The sequence below is a fragment of the Hyla sarda genome, chromosome 1 (genome assembly GCF_029499605.1).
Source record: "Hyla sarda isolate aHylSar1 chromosome 1, aHylSar1.hap1, whole genome shotgun sequence".
NCBI lineage: Eukaryota > Metazoa > Chordata > Amphibia > Anura > Hylidae > Hyla > Hyla sarda.
In genome coordinates this window covers 336280257-336301302 of record NC_079189.1, presented here as the reverse complement: position 1 = coordinate 336301302, position 21046 = coordinate 336280257, and the positions used below count along the sequence as shown (strand labels likewise).

At 39.4% G+C, this 21046-nt stretch overlaps 2 protein-coding genes across 4 annotated transcripts in view; one reads left to right on the top strand and one right to left on the bottom strand.

Annotated features, from left to right (window-relative positions):
- The window catches only part of ABCA1 (ATP binding cassette subfamily A member 1), a 106060-nt gene extending 96334 nt beyond the window's left edge, over positions 1-9726 (top strand). For both annotated transcript variants that reach the window (XM_056520190.1, XM_056520198.1), the window contains 4 exons: positions 40-143; positions 1341-1433; positions 1709-1952; positions 6245-9726. In XM_056520190.1, the coding sequence (XP_056376165.1) occupies positions 40-143; positions 1341-1433; positions 1709-1952; positions 6245-6385 (582 nt within the window). In that variant the 3' untranslated portion in view covers positions 6386-9726. The remainder of the gene's footprint in view (positions 1-39; positions 144-1340; positions 1434-1708; positions 1953-6244) is intronic.
- A 958-nt stretch (positions 9727-10684) lies between these two features.
- The window catches only part of NIPSNAP3A (nipsnap homolog 3A), a 31913-nt gene continuing 21551 nt past the window's right edge, over positions 10685-21046 (bottom strand). The window contains exons 5-6 of one of the 2 annotated variants that reach the window (XM_056520212.1): positions 18276-18362; positions 10685-11365 (exon numbers count right to left, since the gene is read on the bottom strand). In XM_056520212.1, coding sequence (XP_056376187.1) covers positions 11289-11365; positions 18276-18362 — 164 coding nt within the window. In that variant the 3' untranslated portion in view covers positions 10685-11288. The remainder of the gene's footprint in view (positions 11366-18275; positions 18363-21046) is intronic. The other variant, XM_056520217.1, reaches the window with a different exon arrangement.

The window sequence follows — 21046 nt, the reverse complement described above, 5'->3', positions numbered from 1 at the left end:
TGCTGGACTTTTAAAGTCATTTCCTCCTTAAAATTACAGGATGAACCAACCACAGGAATGGATCCTAAAGCAAGACGCTTCTTATGGAACTGTGCCCTGAGTGTTGTTAAAGAAGGAAGATCCGTCGTGCTAACTTCACACAGGTTAGTGTTGCTTCCAAAAATACATTTCAGGAAAGTGTGGTCAGGAACTTGAGGTCCTGTGCATTTTCTAAAACAATCCTTTGCCTTCATTTGAAGGAAAGGCAGCAATATGCTTTACATGCATATACCGTAACTTAAAGGAATAGTCCAGGGAACTGAACTTATTATACACTTCTCCCCTATCCACAGAATAGAGAATAAGGGTCTAATTGCGGGGGTCTGACCAGTGGCACCTCAGGATCTCCTGTACGGGGCCCTGGCTACTTACCCGACTTGCTTTTGTCCAGAAAGGATAGGGGCCGGAGCGTGCAGAGGATGGGTAAGTAGCCGGGGGCCTCGTACAGGGGTTTGCAGTGTGTCCCATCGATCAGACCCTTATTTGATATCCTGTGGATAGGGCATAAGAGTCTGATAAGTTAAATTCCCTGCAGTACCCCTTATAAGTAGAGATAACGGTATCCATGTATAGTAGTACTCCAAGCTTGACATGAGTAACCCTGTCTGCATTGTCAAATTGTAAAATCCTGTTTATTAAATTAAATGTTTCATCAGAAATTGACCTAATTCTTAAATCACATTTTTATGATAAACATATCTTTTTATGAAATTCAGTTTTTTTTTCCATGTCAAAATATATATATATATTTTTTTTACCTGAACTCTTGCAGTTGTCACTTTAGCCACTGAGCCTTATAATTGGCTGACTTTCTGTTCAGTAGATATCACTTTTTAGTGGTCATTACATTATCATCACAGGCAGGACAATGTAACACAAATATGGATAATACAGGATCCACCATTCACAATAGGTGATGGTCACATCCTCTTCACCCTGAACACTGTCCTCTACAAAGGTCACAGAACATGCCTAGAGCACTCTCCCATAAAAGTCATGGGCCTTGATTCATCACAACTGATTTTTACATGGCAAACAACTCAGCTTTCATTTATTAAAGCAGTCTGGTCAAATGAAGTGAAAGGTGAGCTGTGATTGGTTGCCATAGGCAAATCATTTCAGTTTTTGTCTCTGACAGATTGATAAATCTGGACCAATGAGTCCAGATTACAGGTTTCTATGATCCATGTGTCTACTATAAAGCATCTTTCTGAATGCCCCCCCATAATCATGTACATGAATCAAAATATGTAGGTGGTACATTCCCTTTAAAGTATTGTATTGTTTTTTTCTTTGTACAGTATGGAAGAATGTGAAGCTCTCTGCACAAGAATGGCTATTATGGTGAATGGCAGATTCAGATGTCTGGGGAGTGTTCAGCATCTAAAGAATAAGTAATTAATATTTTTTTCATATTGTTTAAATAAAATCATTATATTAATCCAATTTTATAAGATTTTATGCCAAAATTGTGTGTGTTTTTTCCCACAAGACTCTAGTCAGGCATAAGCTAGATGTTGTTTTTTTTTTTTTTTACAAATTGTTGTGACTATAAGAACTATAAATGACATCATTGAATAAAGATAAGGAAATGATTTAGCATTATTATCAATATCCGTTTGAGTTTAGTAGAAAGAAGGAATAGTAATTGTTTTGTTCTCCTTAACAGGTTTGGCGATGGGTATACCATTATAGTAAGAATATCAGGGTCGAACCCAGATTTGAAGCCCGTGGAGGAGTTTTTCAGCCATGCTTTCCCAGGGAGCGTATTAAAAGAGAAACATAGAGGAATGTTGCAGTACCAGCTGCGCTCTTCACAATCCTCCTTGGCCAGGATCTTCAGCATCCTTTCCAAGAACAAGAAAAAACTTCACATTGAAGATTATTCAGTGTCTCAGACCACTCTTGACCAAGTATGTAAATGTTTGTAGGATACTTTGGCTTTTCTATAGCATCATTCAACAACTTCAGTTATCTGCCTCCTACATTTAGAAGGTTTTGTTCCCGTTTCTCTAGGCCTGGAGTATATGATGGCCTTTGTCCTTTAGAGGTTGTTTACTCATGTTCTTGGTTCATAGAATATGGTTTAAATCGCCATCCGGTGGTGGAAAAAAATATTTCAGTGTAATCGCTGGAAAGATATTATTAGCTCAACTTAGATACTGTAAGATCATATAAGATTGTTTTGTAAATGTAAAAAAATAACTATAATTATACTAGGATGGGACTTCAAATTTTAATCAAAGAACGAGCCTATTCCCTTTTTTAACATTACTGTATGAGTTTTGATGGTGCAAATGTAAAATTTACAACATTACAAATAAACACTGCTATTTCTTTTGCTGGTGTGCGTACTGGCCACCCAAAAATATATGAATATCTTTATGGGGGTTTCCATACAAATTACATTTATCACTGCATAGGTGATAAATGTCTTATTGTTAGTGGCCCATAACTGGGACCCTCATGGATCACTAGAAACAGAGGAAACAATAAATAGTGGTATGGAAAGTAAAAAAAAAAATATTTTCTAATATGTTTAACATGTAACCTTAATTTACACTAAAGGTCTTTATTTTGGTATAGACAATTTTCCTTTACGTAATTTCTCAAAGCACGGTGATAAGATTACCTCTGTTCATTACAGTCCCCTAAATTTTTTTTCTTGCTGCTGAACCAAAAAGTTCTGTGGGTAAAGGACCTGTACAAACAAAGTTTCATTAAAAGGGTACTCTGGCCCCTCCCATAGACTTGCATGGCAGGGGCTGACGTCACACGGGGGTGGAGTCGTGACGTCACCATACTCCGGCCCCGTGGTCACCACCCGGCTGTTGGTGAGCTGGCACCGCGGTGTGCAGCTCAAACAGGTGGGTGGCGAACACAAGATTGCAGGGGTCCACAGCGGCAGGACCCCTGCGGTGAGACATCTTATCTTATCCCCTATCCTTTGGATAGGGGATGTCTCAGGGCCAGAGTACCCCTTTAAACTCTTAATCACTGATACCAAATCCATAAATGTTGTCTTTTATGGCCTGGGAGTCCACCTAGGAAATACTCCTAGATAGTGCAAAGGCGGAATATTTTTCATACAGACTTTAGGGAGACATTTTGAAAGGGAGCTTAGAGACATGTCAGATTCTCCTTTTTTTAACACTTTTACAAGGAAACGCCAAGCATTTCATAGAGTAAAATTTATGAACCCTCAAAAAGACACTATTCACTGACTTAGCAGATGTAGAATGAACCTATATGAATATTTTATTATGTTATGCCCCATTTTTTCCCAAATAACAGTTGTTTTACAATTATATTCTTAACATAAGTGATGCTTACAAGTCACAAGACTTAACCCCTTAAGGACCAGGCCATTTTACACCTTAGGACCGGAGCGTTTTTTGAACATCTGACCACTGTCACTTTAAGCATTAATAACTCTGGGATGCTTTTACCTATCATTCTGATTCCAAGATTGTTTTTTCGTGACATATTCTACTTTATGTTATTGGTAAAATTTTGTCGATACTTGCATCGTTTCTTAGTGAAAAATTCCAAAATTTGCTGAAAAAATTGAAAATTTTGCATTTTTCTAACTTTGAAGCTCTCTGCTTGTAAGGAAAATGGATATTCCAAATAAAAAAAAAACTATTCACAAATACAATATGTCTACTTTATGTTTGCATCATAAAATTGATGTGTTTTTACTTTTGGAAGACACCAGAGGGCTTCAAAGTTCCGCAGCAATTTTCCAATTTTTCACAAAATTTTCAAACTCACTATTTTTCAGGGACCAGTTCAGGTTTGAAGTGGATTTGAAGGGTCTTCATATTAGAAATACCCCACAAATTACCCCATTATAAAAACTGTACCCCCCAAAGTATTCAAAATGACATTCAGTCAGCGTTTTAACCCTTTAGGTGTTTCACAGGAATAGCAGCAAAGTGAAGGAGAAAATTCACCATCTTCATTTTTTACACTCGCATGTTCTTGTAGACCCAATTTTTGAATTTTTACAAGGGGTAAAAGGAGAAAATTTATACTTATATTTGTAGCCCAATTTCTCTCGAATAAGGACATACCTCATATGTCTATGTAAAGTGTTCGGCGGACGCAGTAGAGGGCTCAGAAGCGAAGGAGCGACAAGGGGATTTTGGAGAGTATGTTTTTCTGAAATAGCTTTTGGGGGGCATGTTGCATTTAGGAAGCCCCTATGGTGCCAGAACAGCAAAAAAACCCCACATGGCATACCATTTTGGAAACTAGACCCCTTGGGGAACGTCACAAAACTGCAACTCCCAGCATGCCCAGACGCCAAGGGCTGTCTGGGCATGCTGGGAGTTGTAGTATACAGGGTCCCATTACAGCAATGCATGTCGCTTTACGGCGACGTGCATTGCTGTAAAGGGCCCGACCGCGGCTGAAGATCAACTCACCTGTCGCCGCCGCCGCCATCTTCCTCGTCGGGATCCGGGTCTTCAGGGACGAGGTAAGTACCGGGGCCGGTCCCCAGCACTCCCCCGTCCCCCGCCGCGTCCTCCGGTCTTCCTCCCGTCCTCTCCGGACTTCCAGGGGCCGGGCAGGGCGGGAGGAAGTAACCGCCCCCCCCCTCCTGCGATTGGTCGGTTAGTTAACCGACGGATCGCAGGGGATCGGAGGAGGTGGCGGGCTTGCCACCTCGCTCCGATACTTCAGCATGGTCCTGGCTGTCTGTGACAGCCGGGATCATGCGAAATTACCTGGCGGTCGGGTCCCAGAGACCCGATCAGCCCGGTATCGCCGCAGATCGCAAGGGCGATTTCCCTTGCGATTTGCGGCGATCGCCGACATGGGGGGCCTACATGGCCCCCCTCGGCGTTTGCCCTGGATGCCTGCTGAAGGATTTCAGCAGGCATCCAGTTCCGATCTCCGCCGGGTGAGCGGCAGAGATCGGAAATACAACAGGACGTTCTCTAACGTCCTTGGGCATTAAAGCCCAGGTAGCGGGGACGTTAGAGAACGTCCTATGTCCTTAACAGGTTAAAGGGGTTATCCAGGAAAAAAACTTTTTTTTTATATATCAACTGGCTCCAGAAAGTTAAACTGATTTGTAAATGACTTCTATTAAAAAATCTTAATCCTTTCAGTACTTATGAGCTTCTGAAGTTAAAGGGGTTATCCAGGAAAAAACTTTTTTTTATTTATCAACTGGTTCCAGAAAGTTAAACAGATTTTTAAATTACTTCTATTAAAAAATCTTAATCCTTTCAGTACTTATGAGCTTCTGAAGTTAAGGTTGTTCTTTGCTGTCTAAGTGCTCTCTGATGACAGGTGTCTCGGGAACCGCCCAGTTTAGAAGCAAATCCCCATAGCAAACCTCTTCTAAACTGGGCGGTTCCTGAGACATGTGTCATCAGAGAGCACTTAGACAGAAAAGAACAAGCTTAACTTCAGAAGCTCTTAAGTACTGAAAGGATTAAGATTTTTAAATAGAAGTAATTTACAAATCTGTTTAACTTTCTGGAGCCAGTTGATATATATATATATATATATATATATATATATATATAAAAAAAAAATTTTTTTTTCTGGATAACCCCTTTAAAGTGCAGCTGTCATATTTACTGGAGTGGGAACTAATGTGTCATTGAGATAACAGCAAATGGCTGCTAAAATGGAAAAACCGTACTGTAACATGGTATACAGTGAGCACAAAACCTTTACATACAAATATGTTAAGTATGTCACTACTATGAGTTAGTTAAAAATCATAATACAGCTATGACTGTAAAATATCAAACTACACCATACTTATGCTGTCTAGCGCTGGTGCCCGCTGGTGCCCTGGTACCCCTGTTTATTTTGCCCGATGAAGCGCTCTTCCTGCTTTGCTCATGGCAAGCCAAACCCACTGCAGACTCAGTGATTGGCTGCAGTGTGTTCAGAACGTCATCGAAGGAGCAGGGAGAGTATGTCAGTGGGAGGTAACCAGTGGTGTTTTGTGGACTGGAGCACAGACACCAGAAAGGGTGAGGTGCATATATATCGTGTATAGTGTAGTTTGTTATTTTACATTCAATTTGTAGTGTGGCTTTTAACTACCTGAAATCTTTCTTTAAATGACTCCGTTTTTTTTTTATATATAATAGAATGTGATATTTATTTACAAGATGACAAGTCAGGAACTTTATAGACGTTCTGAAAGTAACAGAGCCTTGTCTATTTTCTCTAGGTGTTTGTTAACTTTGCCAAGGACCAAAGTGACGATGATCTTTTGAAGGACTTGTCATTACACAAAAACCAGACTGTAGTAGATATGAACGCCCTTACATCTTTTCTTGAGGACGAGAAGGTGAAAGAAAGCTACGTGTGACAAGCCAAACTGGAGAAATCTGGAGGATATGTATGAAAAGCCTTCCTTGGCAGCAACTGGGACATAAATGCCAGAGAATCGGGTCTCTAGGACCAGAGCAGGGAGGCATCATAAACTGGACAGCTACCACTCAATGCAATGCAAATCAATGCAATGACAGACACAATTCCATAACAGAGGCCGTGCCTCTAGTGTTGCCTTGTTGTACTGTACGCAAGTAGAAGACTTGAACATAGAGGCCAACAGTATGACAATGTGAATCTCTAGTGTTGGCCCCACTGGATCTTGCTCGAAAGTGGGGTTTGAAACAAAAGCTGTTATGTACAATGTAAATTTTGTATTGTTTATTGTATTCTTTTCCAGGATCGCAACAATATTACCACTGACAAATCATGACTAGTAACTATTTATTAATTGTTAGGGCATCAACGTGTTTCAGCAGATGCAGACATGGTTTGCCCAGAAGGACTAGCTTTAATACCTTGTGATGTTCTAAGAGGTTCAGGTTTTCTTGATGTTACCATTTAAGCTACCATGGGTGCATTTTGTATGTGCTTTGAAGCACAGCCTACCATTTCTAGAGACTCCTGGTAGTGTGAAGATATCAGTAATAAAGAAAAAAACAAGCGGCAGTTCAAGTCAGGCCAGTGTAAAATCCTGAAAAGCTATTGCATCCAGCATTTATACATGTGCCAGAAATCACGTTGGAATTTTATATCAGTAAAAAAAAGGATCAAAGGTCACAAAGTATCATGCGTGGATGCAATACAGAGTCCAAGATATTATTACTTTATTTTTCTACTGCAGACTGTCCAGCTTTTCTAAATTTGTTTTTGGTAGCATTGTTACATGTGTCCTGTGGTGTTATTTTTGCATTTTTACTATTGTCTTTAGGGCGATTTGTATTTTTTGAACCTTAAAATTTTAGTTTCCTTTTTGTCTTACTTTCCTTTCAGACTGCAAAACCAATGCTTTTGTTTAAGAATAGTTCTATAGTCTTGTCTCATATGCTTTCATGTACTAAACCAATGCACTCCAAGATAATGGGACTCCAGTGCATTCTGAATATATGGCAAGTTAGATGAGCCGATATATAGTTATATTTCCTTTGAGGAAGGCTTAGCTATGAGGAAGATGGTTCGTAGACGGAAATAATACTAGAATACAAGAATACATCTCAAAAGTCAACATTCTGTACAAGCATACGTTGGCCAGAGTATTGGGTTGTCCAGTTGCTTTATTTGATAGTCAAGCAAAAAACAAAACCTTGCCAAACTAAGCCAGCAACGTACATTTTCAAAATGTTTTACTGCCACTTTGTATCTTCTTTTCAGATAAAATGATAAATAGAGATAAATCACAACTAATAAATACAAATGGGACAGGGCCGAGTTTGAACCAAATGTGATATCATGAAATGCTATTAGTGATTGTACATAGGACTGCAGGTAATCCTATGCAGAAAGGTATCACAATGCACAAACAATGCAGCCTGAAAGGTCAACCCCATAGTCGGCTCTGCTACATCTGTGCAGTAATGTGTTTTCCAGTACATCAGCGACACCAGAGCACAAGGGAAGGTGCCGCTTGTTGCACTTAGGAGCGTCTACTCTGCTAAAGAAGTCTAAAGAGCCTTACTGCTGCGGGAACTGTACACCTTGTACAAAAATACATCTGGATAAATAGGTAATGGAAAAATGATTACTACACTGAAACCACAGCTTGCTCTCGCATTACACCCCAGGTTGAAGCCTAGTCTGCTCCTCAGGATTACATAAGTGACCCTCATGGATTAGGAACATACATAAACTAAGAGTGCTGGATGTGTGGTGCATAGATACCCATTCCACAGGGCATTAGTATGATTCAAATCTTGAAACTATTGTTAAATGTAAGTTTTACACCGCCAGACCTCTTTAGAAATGTTACAGTGCTTTCCTGAGTATTGTTCCATGGTATTATAGATAAAAACACAATAGTCACTGGAAAAATTCATGTTGAATTAACTATCCCTGCTCTCCCCCATACTGCTAGCATTTAAGGAGACATGCCACTAAATCCCTAGAACAGAGAAAGCTGCTTTGAATTGGTATATTGGAATAGTACTACAACTTCCTAAGAATGTGACAATGAGAAGCAATTGTTGCATGAACAGTTCTGTTGTAGTGCTTGTTCTGTTGATAAGCCTTCCCAAATTTACATAGAGTGCTAGAACAAGCTTATCGTACGTACGTATCAATGCAATTTTTGTGGTTTTTACCTCAGTCTATGCAAGAAGCATTATTCCTGCACCTTCTGTGTTACACAAAGTGTGATATATTTTTTGTATTTTTTTTTTTCAACACTGCCTTACCAGATGGCACTGATGTTCAAGAAAATGTCAGGATACAATAAGTGACAAATGCTAAGAAGTTGAAGCTTGTGTTTACTAGCGTATATTATGTCATGGGTATAGTGCCAAGTTAGTATTATCACCACCATACTGATTGACTGTACCGAATTATTGCAACATTCTGCACATATACATTTGTTCATGTCTGTGGAGGATATGTATATACGTCATCGGTGCCTGTGGTTTGCATTATCTGGAATATCCAGCCAATTCCTGGTGAGAATAGGACTCAGGTCTAACAGATTGGGCAAGTTTCTTCATCTTTTTCTTAAAAAATAAAAAATATAACCATTTATAGTGGGTAACAGTTCAAAGATTCACATTTATTTTGCTCATTTTGTGAATTAACTTGTTCTGCAGAAATAATGTGCCACCAAGTTATCTTCCTTCTGGTTGGCTCATAAATGCCATGATCTTTACACGTGTATGCATATTTGTGTATCTCCTGATCAGAAACATTTCTCCCATGTGATGTGATATATTACTTACATTGGGGAGAATAAATAAACACTGTGGAAACAAACTGTCTGGTTCTGCCCATAACAACCAATCACAGCTCAGCTTTCATATCTTAACAATCGTTGTTAAAATAAATCCCTGAGCTGTGATTGGTTGCTGTGGGCAGAACCAGACAGTTTTCAGTTTTTATTTATTCACCCCCTCATTGTGTTTCATTTTTTTGGTCCTTCATTCCAAGCACTTTAAGCTGTTTTTAATGGGATCTATTTTTTGCACTGGAATACCCATTAACATTGCAAAAAAATAAAAAATAAAAAAAAATTGTTTTACAATATTAGTTTAAGTTAAATCCTTACATTGGAATTTCCTTGACTGAAAAATATTTGTATTGTTATTAACTGTTTAAGTATTAAAGTATAGACTTTAGATCTTTGTTAATTGCCTTGTATTATGTCACGTAAAGTAAAATAAAAAAGTGACATCTAAGTTGTATGTTTTGTCTTACGTTCATGTTCTACAGCTGTCGCTGTAATCTTATCTGGCTTCCTGTTTTGAGGGAGGCTGTAATAAAAGCTTTCCCATTGTGGTTATTTACTAGAGCATTACTTCAACTATGTTTAGATATTGCAGAAGTTTTGTAGGTTTTACCAAAACAAATACACTATAAAATGGGCGTTCTGCAGAATTGAAAATATACTCCATGCCCTAAAATATGCCCTGCTTTTTTTTTACCATATCTGAATGTGGTTTTGGAATATACCAGATACTAGAAATGTGTATTTTCATTTTTTATTTTTTTTATTTAGAATTCATACTGAAGATCCACAACACCACCACATCTGAACATGACTGTAGATTCCTTTAGGAAATGTCTCTATAGGAAATGTGCAGTAATTACTGCTGGGTGCTGGGAATCCAAATATCAGGTTTTTTTCCCCATCTCGCACTACATTTGCTAGTAAACTGACATAGTACGGTGGTACAATCCAGTTTGGGTATGGTAATATTGTCCAGTCACAGTATGGTAATACTATTCAGTTAAGGTATGGGAGGTTATTAAGTCACAGTATTGTGTTACTATCCAGCCAAGATATGTGGTCTTATCCAGCCACATGTGGGTTTTTTCCAGTCACAGTATGGTGGTACTATCCAGTCAGGGTTTTGGAGTTCTTTCCAGTCATGATATGGGGGTGTTAACTAGTCAGGGTATGTTGGTTCTATCCAGCCAGGATAGGGGGTGTTATCCAATCACAGTATGGTGATACTATGCAGTCAAGGTATGGGAATGTTATCCAGTCATGGTATGGTGTCACGAATAACATGTATATAGAGTTCAGATTCTGGCACAGCATAGTGTTACCTGTGTTTCCTTATAGGACACCACTAAACACATGGCTCTGCACTATGCAGCAATGTCTAATTTATATTTATAAGTCCTGCTACCGATAAATATTATGACATCACACAATTTTATTGATGATCTTTCTTAACATTGACCAATTACCATTAGTTTCTCAGAAAAGAGCAAATCATGTAAGTGTAAAAGGGTTTCTCTTCTTGGTTCTGTGTACCCATGGTAAGTACTATACACAAACACATCTAGAAGCACCAAATTAATCTTTGACTTTATGCTTAAACCAATTCTAACAAAAACTAGGCATGCTTTATTTTACTCTTTACTTTGTACTTGCAAAATCTCATTGGCATTCTATACAATTATATAACACGCAGGACAGTGGATGAAGAGTGCCTTCAAACAAACCAGACGAAAATATCCCTTTTCCTTGGCCCTTGCTGAATTCTAAAACTGTGCACTATACAACTCTCATAAAACTTGTTTTTCATATAGAAATGCCACTGCACTCTTACTGCTTGTAAAGATTTCAGCAGCATACAGAAAATGCATTTTAAATATACATGAAGCAATTTTATTCTGTTGTGGCTTTCTAAAGGTCGTAACAGACTTAAACGTGAATGTATCCAACAAGTGAAGATTCCATTATTGTGAGTTAAGGCCATCTGTTTCAATGTGTCCATGAGAAATTGCAGGCATTACTTCAATGGGGAGAATGGAGCTGGAATCAGAAGAACGTTTCTTTGGTTGTCAAGAAATCGCACGCTTTCTCTTACTGAAAAGGAAGGCAGAATAGTGTTTTTTAAGCATGTGTGGAATAACAACTGCAGCATATGGATCACAACTGCCAATTCTCATACAAGGCTACATTCTTCACTCCCATTTCATTCTCTGTCTTTTTAGGTCACCGTTATGCTCTGTACTTTGTAGATTTGAACAGAGGCCAAAAGGGATACTCCGCTCCGATTCAACCAATCAGATCGCTTCTTTCATTTTTGACAAGGCCTTTGCAAAATGAAAGAGGAGATCTGATTGTTGCTATGGGGAACTAGGCAACTTTTTATGTGCACAGGTTTTGATAAATCTCCCCCAATGTGTACATAGATGTGTGCCCAATGAATGATGTTGGAAGTAAAGGGACAGCACAAATAATCCCTCTGTCGTTCACGTGGTCCTGACTGCATAATGGTTGAGCTGTCTAAGACTGTGTTCACATGAAGAATTTTGCAGTAGGAAATCACATAAAAAAAAATAAAAATGATGCACGGTGTAAACATGAAGGCTCATTAAACAAGCAAATTCAAGTAGAAAAAAGTTCTGGGATGGCGCTGCCTTTGTAGATTCACATTAGGAGTCGAGTCCGAGTAAAAAGTAACAGTGTATTTTTATTAAACACATGAAACTTTTAAGATGCATTTCAAGGATATGCTCCCTCTTTTTTCAATTGCTAAAAGTTATCTAGTTTACACATATCACAGTAAGGATTTAAAATAACACATATTTTGAGCGCCAAAATTGGAGGGGGTCGGATGTCAAAGTGGGCGGCACTGAGTGTCATTGTCGTACAGGTTAAAAGACGCTTAACTATATAATAGATAAAAACAAGAAATCTAAACATTTCATTACTCCTAGATATGACCGGTATAAAAGTGTGTTATCATTAATAGATTGTTATGGATGTTTGCCTCTGGAGGCATGGGTTTTGTTCCAAAGTAACATTTGTAGATGGACTTTCCCGCTGAATCATTCATAAAAAGAGCATCCAATCGGCTCATTGTACCAGTGTGACGTCAGTTGCTGTGATGTTCTTGATGCTGGTCACGTGGTATGTAAGCGACCAATCCCTATTTCCCGGGTTGGGTTTCAAATTCACTTACAGGAAAAAAATCTCGCTGCTTTGGCGGTGTGTAGCAGCAACCAATCAAAGGGGATCTCCAATGTGACGTGTAAGTCACGTGGTTTAATAGTGACCAATGGAAATTGGGATTCGGTTCAAAAAGGCTTCTAGTACTAAGCCTTTTCGCTTGTCATTTGTTCATAAGGATGACCAATTAGCTCCTTTGGAATTAAAGTCTTCAGCTTAAAGATTAAGTAATTTTCTCTTCTGCATAGTTTCGTGTATCTTCTATTGTTGGTTAAGGGAATATGTTCTATTGGTACTATGGAAAAATCTGAGAAATTGCAGTCATGTTTAATGGATGCGTGCCTAGACATGCTATGGAGCTGAGACCCATTCTTCACGTTTGCACGGTGTTTGCTTAGTCTAGTACTTAGCATTTGTGTGGTTCTTCCAATGTACTGGATGCCACATGGGCATTCCAGTAAATAGATTACATATTAGGACTTGCAGGACATCCGACTCTTCATTTTTTAAGATTCGCCTGTGGTCTTAGAAGTGAAATTCTTGCAGTGATTTTTTAATGTTGCTGTAGCACTTGCAGTTTGTTGTGCAGCATTTGAATGATCCTACTATTCCGTCGCTTAAGGGGTTGGTTTTCTTGATGGTTTTCAGCTTACTTATGCTTTTCAATGATTTGTTTCTCCTAAAAGTGACTTGCGGTCGTGCAGGAAGTATGTCTTTCCAAAAATGATCCATGAGGAGAATGTTCCAATATGATTGTAAAATTTGTTTTATATTTTTGTGATCAGTGGAAAAGGTGGTAGGAAAATTGATGGGTACAGTTTATCATTGGCTGTGTTTTCTATAGTGTCCATTGATTTTGCTTGTAGGCAGGTCCTTTGATCCAGACTGCTTGCTTTCTTTTTTGCTGTTTTGGATAAGGGATTTGGGGGTACCCTTTGGCTCTGAATCTCCCGGCAAGGATCTTGCTCTGAATCTGAAAATCCTTGGTTGATGTGCAGTTTTGGTGTATATGTTTATACTGCCCATAAGGGATGTTCTGGGTCCATTTCTCTGAATGACAGCTAATATAGTCAAGATAGCTATTTCCGTCAACATTCTTGTAGAAAGTTTTGGTTCTAACCTTTCCTTGGCTATCATATGAAACCACCATATGATATCATTTATGTAGTGTGTGTGAGTGTGTGTGTGAGTGAAGTGGACATTCCAGGTGTTCTTATTCAGAGAAGTGATTAATTCATTTAGGTTTTCTGTGCTGCTGTCCCAGACGATAAAGATGTCATCAATATAATGCCGGTATGTTATGCAGTGGTGGAATAGGGGATCGCGGTATAGGAGTTGCTCCTCAAATGCACCCATAATTAAATCTGCAAAGCTGGGTGCGAACCGCGTCCCCGTCGCAGTCCCGCAGTGCTGGCGATAAATACAGCCATTAAATTGTAAAAATGGCATCTGTTCTTCTGCTTGAAGGTAATGAGATATAGCGGATAATCCTAGGTCATGCTGAATGATTGTATATAAGGAGGAGATGTCTATGGTTAGAAAGGAGTAGTGTTCTTCCCATTGTAGGTCAATTACTGATTTTATGAAATCACTGGTGTCCTTGGTGTATGAAGGTAATCAGCATACATATTTTTGCAGGTGTGAGTCTATACCGTATTTATCGGTGTATAATACGCATTTTTTAGGCAAAATTTTTTAGCCTAAAGTCTATCTGCGTGTTATGCACCGATAAGCCGCTGCAGTTCAATTATTTAAAGCGGGCGCTTTAAATCAATGAACTGCAGCAGCTTTTGCAGGTCCAGAGACCTGCCGTCTCTGCCCGATTCTCTGCCCCTGCCTTTGTCCGCTGATTTGATTATAAATTGAATCGTCTAAAGTCTTTACGGCTTTTCTCTGCTGGATGCTTAAATTCTGGTTAGAGTCTCTTTTATGATTTTTGTTCAGATCTCCGAAGTCTTTGGAGACTCCCACCATGAAAGTATCTATAAAATTCCCCCCGATGTTGGGTTGGGTAGTAAGTCAATTTTGGTTTTAGCCCCGTAATGACCGGAGGTGGTTCCAGGGAGGTCAAATGTCAAATATTCCATCTTCTTGGAATCTTTGGATTGGTCATTTTGTAGGGTCCATGGTAAGTTGAAATTTCTCTTAAGTGTCAACTTCCAAATGAAGGCGTTTAGATCTAGAAAAAGATCAAAGTCATTTGATCCGTTTGAAAGGCAAAAGAACTGTCCATGGGATTTAGAGCTCTTTTGGACAGATTTAATATTTTTACTGTATCCAATGTAATTTTAGAGTTATCGCATACTGTAGGAATCTGATTTTCTTTTAATGATGGGTAAATTTTTTCCTTCTTGCGTCCTCCTCTTCTTCCTCTCTTTCTTTTCTTTTTGTTTTCTGTGGGTGGATTGGTGCAGCTATCGGATGGAAGGGTATTTCTGGGGTCTGGCCCAAAGTGGGGGGAGCCCTAAAAAAGACCACAGAAAACAAAAAGACTGTCATAATGGTTAAGTTGCTGGAAAGAAGAAAATCCTTTCTGGTGGTTAGATCCAGTTATTGCATGGTGTGTGGAAATGGTTGAAGGAGTCTTGTACAGGGTCTTCCTGTGTTGGTGTAATACTTTCATGTATTGTGATTAGAGAATCTTCAAAGATTTGGTCATTTTGTTCTTTGGGAGTTATGAAGCGTCCCGAGGGAAGACATGATTTTGTCTTTGGTACTAGCTCCAGTAGTCCTGGAATGAGTTGACCATTGATATTGTCGCTCTTGGGTGTTTTTGTAGGTATTAGGTTGTGGAAACACTATTCTCAGAGCAGGGATTGGTCTTTTAATCCGAAGGATGGTATTTGTACGGTGTTGTATGTAGTTTTTATTGTGGTCACCTCTTTTTCAAATTTACATAGCTTGGTTGTGATGTTTTTGTCTCACCCCGAATATTAATTTAAGTGTTTCAAATCAGGTAGAAAAACCATCAAGAAAACCAACCCCTTAAGCGACAGAATAGTAGGATCCTTCAAATGCTGCACAACAAACTGCAAGTGCTACAGCAACATAAAAAAAAAATCACTGCAAGAATTTCTTCTAAGACCACAGGCGAAGCCTACAAAATCAAGAGTCTGATGTCCTGCAAGTCCTCATGTGTAATTTATTTACTGGAATGCCCATGTGGCATCCAGTACATTGGAAGAACCACACAAATGCTAATTACCAGAATAAACAAACACCGTTCAAACGTAAAGAATGGGTATTAGCTCCATAGCGTGTCTAGGCACGCATCAATTTTTCCGTAGAACCAACAGAACATATTCCCGTAACCAACAACAGAAGATACACGCAACTATGCAGAAGAGAAAATTACTGGATCTTTAAGCTGAAGACTTTAATTCCGATGGGACTTAATGAATATATTGAACACACCATATAATAAAAAGATCCGTGGAACCAATATACTCATGTGTCTTTCCATACCTTCAGTCCATAAATCACTCCAATTCATCACTATTATTCCAAGCGAGCCATCTTCTGTTTGTATTCTCCGCTATACATAGCGCTTCAGTAGGCAATGCTTTGATTGGTCCATACGACTTCCCAGGAAAGAGCTGATTGGTCATCCTTATGAACCAATGACAAGCGAAAAGGCTTAAAAGGAAAACTGTCATATTTTCGACCGCACTGTCTACAGGTACTGATGGATAGTGCGGGAAACGCTGATTGCAATGAGCCCTACCTTGCCCGGATCCACCTGGCCGTTCTCCTGTAATTGTAGTTCTATTATATGTGGAAATCTGTCTGTAACTGGCACGGGTGGGGCTTCTACAGCTTAATTGGCATTGACTTCAGCACCGCTTAGGGAGAACTTGAGGGGGGGGGGGGAAACTTAAGCGGCACTGACGTCAGTGACAGTTAAGCTGCAGAAGCCCCACCCGTGCCAGTTACAGACAGATTTCCACATATAATAAAACTACAATTGTGGGCAAACGGCCAGGTGGATCTGGGAAAGGTAGGGCTCATTGAAATCAGCGTCTCCTGCATTATCCATCAATACCTGTGGATAATGCGGGAGAAAATACTAGAAGCCTTTTTTGAACCGAATCTCTGGAAATTTCCATTGATCGCTATTACACCATGTGATTTACACGTCATATTGGAGATCCCCTTTGATTAGTTGCTGCTACACACCGCCAAAGCAGCAAGATTTTTTTCCTGTAAGTGAATTTGAAACCCACCCCGGGAAATAGGGATTGGTAGCTCACACACCATGTGACCGGCATCAAGAACATCACAGCAACTGACGTCACACTAGGACAATGAGCCGATTGAACGCTCTTTTCATGAATGATTCAGCGGGAAAGTCCTTCTAGAAATGTTTCTTTGGAACGAAACCTGTGCCTCCAGAGGCAAACATCCATAACAAGCCACACAAATAATAACAAAACAGCAAAGTATTAATGATAACACACTTTTATACCGGTCATATCTAGGAGTAATGAAATGTTTTGATTTATTGTTTTTATCCATTATAGTGTTAAGAGTCTTTTAACCTGTACAATAATGACACTCAGTGCCACCCACTTTGACCTCCAACCCCCTCCAATTTTAGCACTCAAAGTATGTGTTATTTAAATCCTTACTGTGATTTGTGTATACTAGATAACTTAGCAATTGAAAAAGAGGGAGCATATCTTCGAAAAGCGTCTTGCAATATCTTGTAAAAGTTTCATGTATTAAATAAAAATACACTGTTACTTTTTACTCGAAGTCGACTCCTAATGTTAATCTACAAAGGCAGCGTCACCCCAGAACTTTTTTTCTACTTGAATTTTCTTGGCTCATTACCGACCCCCAAGAGGAAACCGGTCTATACCTGCAGACTGCAACCCGTGATTCCACAATTATACCCCATAAAGAGGGATGATACAAATGAAACCAAGGTTCACACAAGGTGAGCATATTTTCAATTCAAGGGCATTTCGGGATTCTTAGCCCACGAAATTACACAAGGCGCCACTGTCCTTCCTTTTTTTCTTTACACTTATCCTTCTGCTCATTAAACAAGCCCACAATCTATAAGATCAGCATTCATCAATTGGATCTGAAGACCACTTTTATATGTGCACACCCAGTTCCAGTCTATTTTAACACAGTCTAGCGTTAAAATAGCATAGGAGAGGTTAATTTTTAAATATTAGCTAAATTAATACTGATCTTACTGAATGTAGATTTTAAATTCAGTATTTTCCCTTATTATCTTAACCCATATTGTATAATTTACACGATCCTGTATAGCATTCAGACAGTTGAATGAACTTACAATGCTTTGAGATTTTAGACCCTTTTAGACCCTGCAAGATTTTAGACCCTTTCACTTTTTTTCACATTTTGTTATGTTGTGGCATTGTGCTAAAATAAAAGCATAAATCTATTTTCTCTCCATCATTCTGAGTTCAATACCTTATAATGAGAATGTGAACATTAAATGTGAGAGATTGTGGCCAATTCATAAAAAAAATATTTTGTTATGCACCTTGTATTTGCCAAGTTAGCATGAGTATATGTGTGTGGTTACTTATGGCAGCAATTGTTTGAACTTTTTTTTTACTAAAACTAATACTATTATACATTTGCTATATTATTGGTGTTGCACATATCCTACAGCCTTATTATTGCAGGGTGCTATATTTCTTTTTAATTTATCGTGATGAAAGTTTGCTCATTCAGCTATTCGGCTGATAATCGCTCCATGTAAAAGGGCCCTAATACACAGATCTTTCCAAATGTAGGCTAGCCAATAAACCCAAAACATATCACAAAGGTCTTTACTTACCTGCGGCCACTACCCTGGCATCTTCATGAGCCAAATGCCTTCCTGCAGCCCGCTTGTCAGGATTCTCATTCCACCACAGGACATGAACTAGGTATGCACAAAGCACACTTGTTGAGTTACATGGTAAAGAACATATTTTGCAGGGTTTTGTAACAATTGTATGGCTGCAATAAAATTACTCTTATGAACAAATACAAAATACAACCACAATATAGTTCAAAGAAGAACTAATAGACAATAGTGACCAGGGCTCAAGTCCTGCAGGAACGCATGGGAACTGAGTTCCTGCACTTTTTCCATAGCAGGAACACTATTCCCATTGGCAGAGTCTATTTCATGTTGGGGGTAGTAGTACAGGGGCAGAGGGATTGATCGCATTGGGTCTCCCTTCTGAGACCCGCTGCAACCATAACTTAAAAACCAGGGGATCAGACGGCATGCTGCACTGCTCCACTCCCCAGCAATGTATATTTCAAACTCAGAACTTCATATTTAAAGGAGAACTCCAGCCAAATGAAATTACCTTTATATAGCTGCAGATGATAAGGTTATATATGTAATCTTTGCTGACCGCATACCGTTTCTCTCCAAGCAGGAAGTCCAGGAGATCTTATCACATTGATGTCTAGCGTCTACAATAGAAGACACTTCACTCTCCCTTCTCCTCAGCTCAGAGAGCTGACAGCTTCAATGTGCCGTATTTGAGGGTCTCTGATTGGCAGGAGGGCACCACACCCCCCTTACTGTTCATTCTCACAGCAGCCCCTCCCTGCAGCTCACACAGGAAACAAGCCCAGTGGGGGAGATTTATCAAAACCTGTACAGAGCTAAAGTTGACAAGTTGCCCATAGCGACCAATCAGATGTCTTCTTTAAAAGTGAAAGAGGCGATCTGATTGGTTGCTATGGGCAACTGGTCAACTTTTCCTCTGCACAGGTTTAGAAAAATCTTCCTCAGTGTGTGGAGTTTTTTCTGACTCAACAGGATTTTTAAAGTAGGTTTATGGGGGCTATGGGGGGTCTGAATTTGAACCAAATCCGCTGGGATGCCTTGTGGAATCATGGTGAGCATATATTTACAGGCACCCCTGAAATCTTTCAAGAAAATTAAGTATTTCTAACTGAAAAGGATTGCACTAACACATATTTTGCTATAAACATGTTTATTCCCTTTGTGTGTATTGGAACTAAACCAAAAAAGGGAGGGAAAAAAAGCAAATTGGACATAATGTCACACCAAACTCCAAAAACTCCATGGGCTGGACCAAATCATTGGCACTCTTTCAAAATTGTGGATAAATAAGATTGTTTCAAGCATGTGATGCTCCTTTAAACACACCTGGGGCAAGTAACAGGTGTGGGCAATATAAAAATCACACCTGAAAGCAGATAAAAAGGAGAGAAGTTCACTTAGTCTTTGCATTGTGTGACTGTGTGTGCCACACTAAGCATGGACAACAGAAAGAGGAGAAGAGAACTATGTGAGGACTTGAGAACCAAAATTGTGGGGAAAAAATCAACAATTTCAAGGTTACAAGTCCATTTCCAGAGATCGAGATTTGCCTTTGTCCAGAGTGTGCAACATTATCAAGAAGTTTGCAACCCATGGAACTGTAGCTAATCTCCCTGAGCGTAGACGGAAGAGAAAAATTGATGAAAAGGTGTCAACGCAGGATCGTCCGGATAGTGGATAAGCAGCCCCAAACAAGTTCCAAAGATATTCAAGCTGTCCTGCAGGCTCAGGGAGCATCAGTGTCAGTGCAAACTATCCGTCGACATTTAAATGAAATGAAACGCTATGGCAAGAGACCCAGGAGGACCCCACTGCTGATACAGAGACATAAAAAAGCAAGACTACATTTTGCCAAAATGAACTTAAGTAAGCCAGAATCCTTCTGGGAAAATGTCTTGTGGACAGATGAGACCAAGATAGAGCTTTTTGGTTAAGCAAATCATTTTACTGTTTACCAAAAACAGAAAGAGGCTTACAAAGAAAAGAACACAGTACCTACAGTTAAATATGATGGAGGTTCAATGATGTTTTGGGTTTGTTTAGCTGCCTCTGGCACTGGGTGCCTTGAATGTGTGCAAGGTATCATGAAATCTGAGGATTACCAACAGATTTTGGGTCGCACTGTACAGTCCAGTGTCAGAAAGCTGGGTTTGCATCCAAGATATTGGGTCTTCCAGCAGGACAATTACCCCCAAACATACATCAAAAATCACCCAGAAATGGATGGCAACAAAGCGCTGGAGAATTCTGAAGTGGCCAGCAATGAGTCCAGATCTAAATCCCATTGAACACCTGTGGAGAGATCTTAAAATTGCTGTTGGGAAAAGGCGCCCTTCCAATAAGAGAGACCTGGAGCAGTTTGCTAAGGAAGAGTGGTCCAACATTCCGTCTGAGAGCTTTAAGAAGCTTATTGATGGTTATAGGAAGCAACTGATGTGCAATCAAATATTAAGCTAAGGGTGCCAAACATTTTTGGAGTTTGGTGTGACATTATGTCCAATTTTATTTTTTTCCTCCCTTTTTTGGTTTAGTTCTAATACACACAAAGCGAAATAAACATGTGTAGCAAAAAATGTGTTACTGCAATCCTTTTCTGTGAGAAATACTTCATTTTCTTGAAAATTGTCAGGGGCGCCAACATTTACGGCTGTATATCTATTTTAATTACCCTGCCGGGAGCCCTGGATGGCCTGCACTGAGTGGCCATTCAGGCTCTCCAGGGGTAGGTGTTTATATTCATGGATTACTTATGTTTGTAC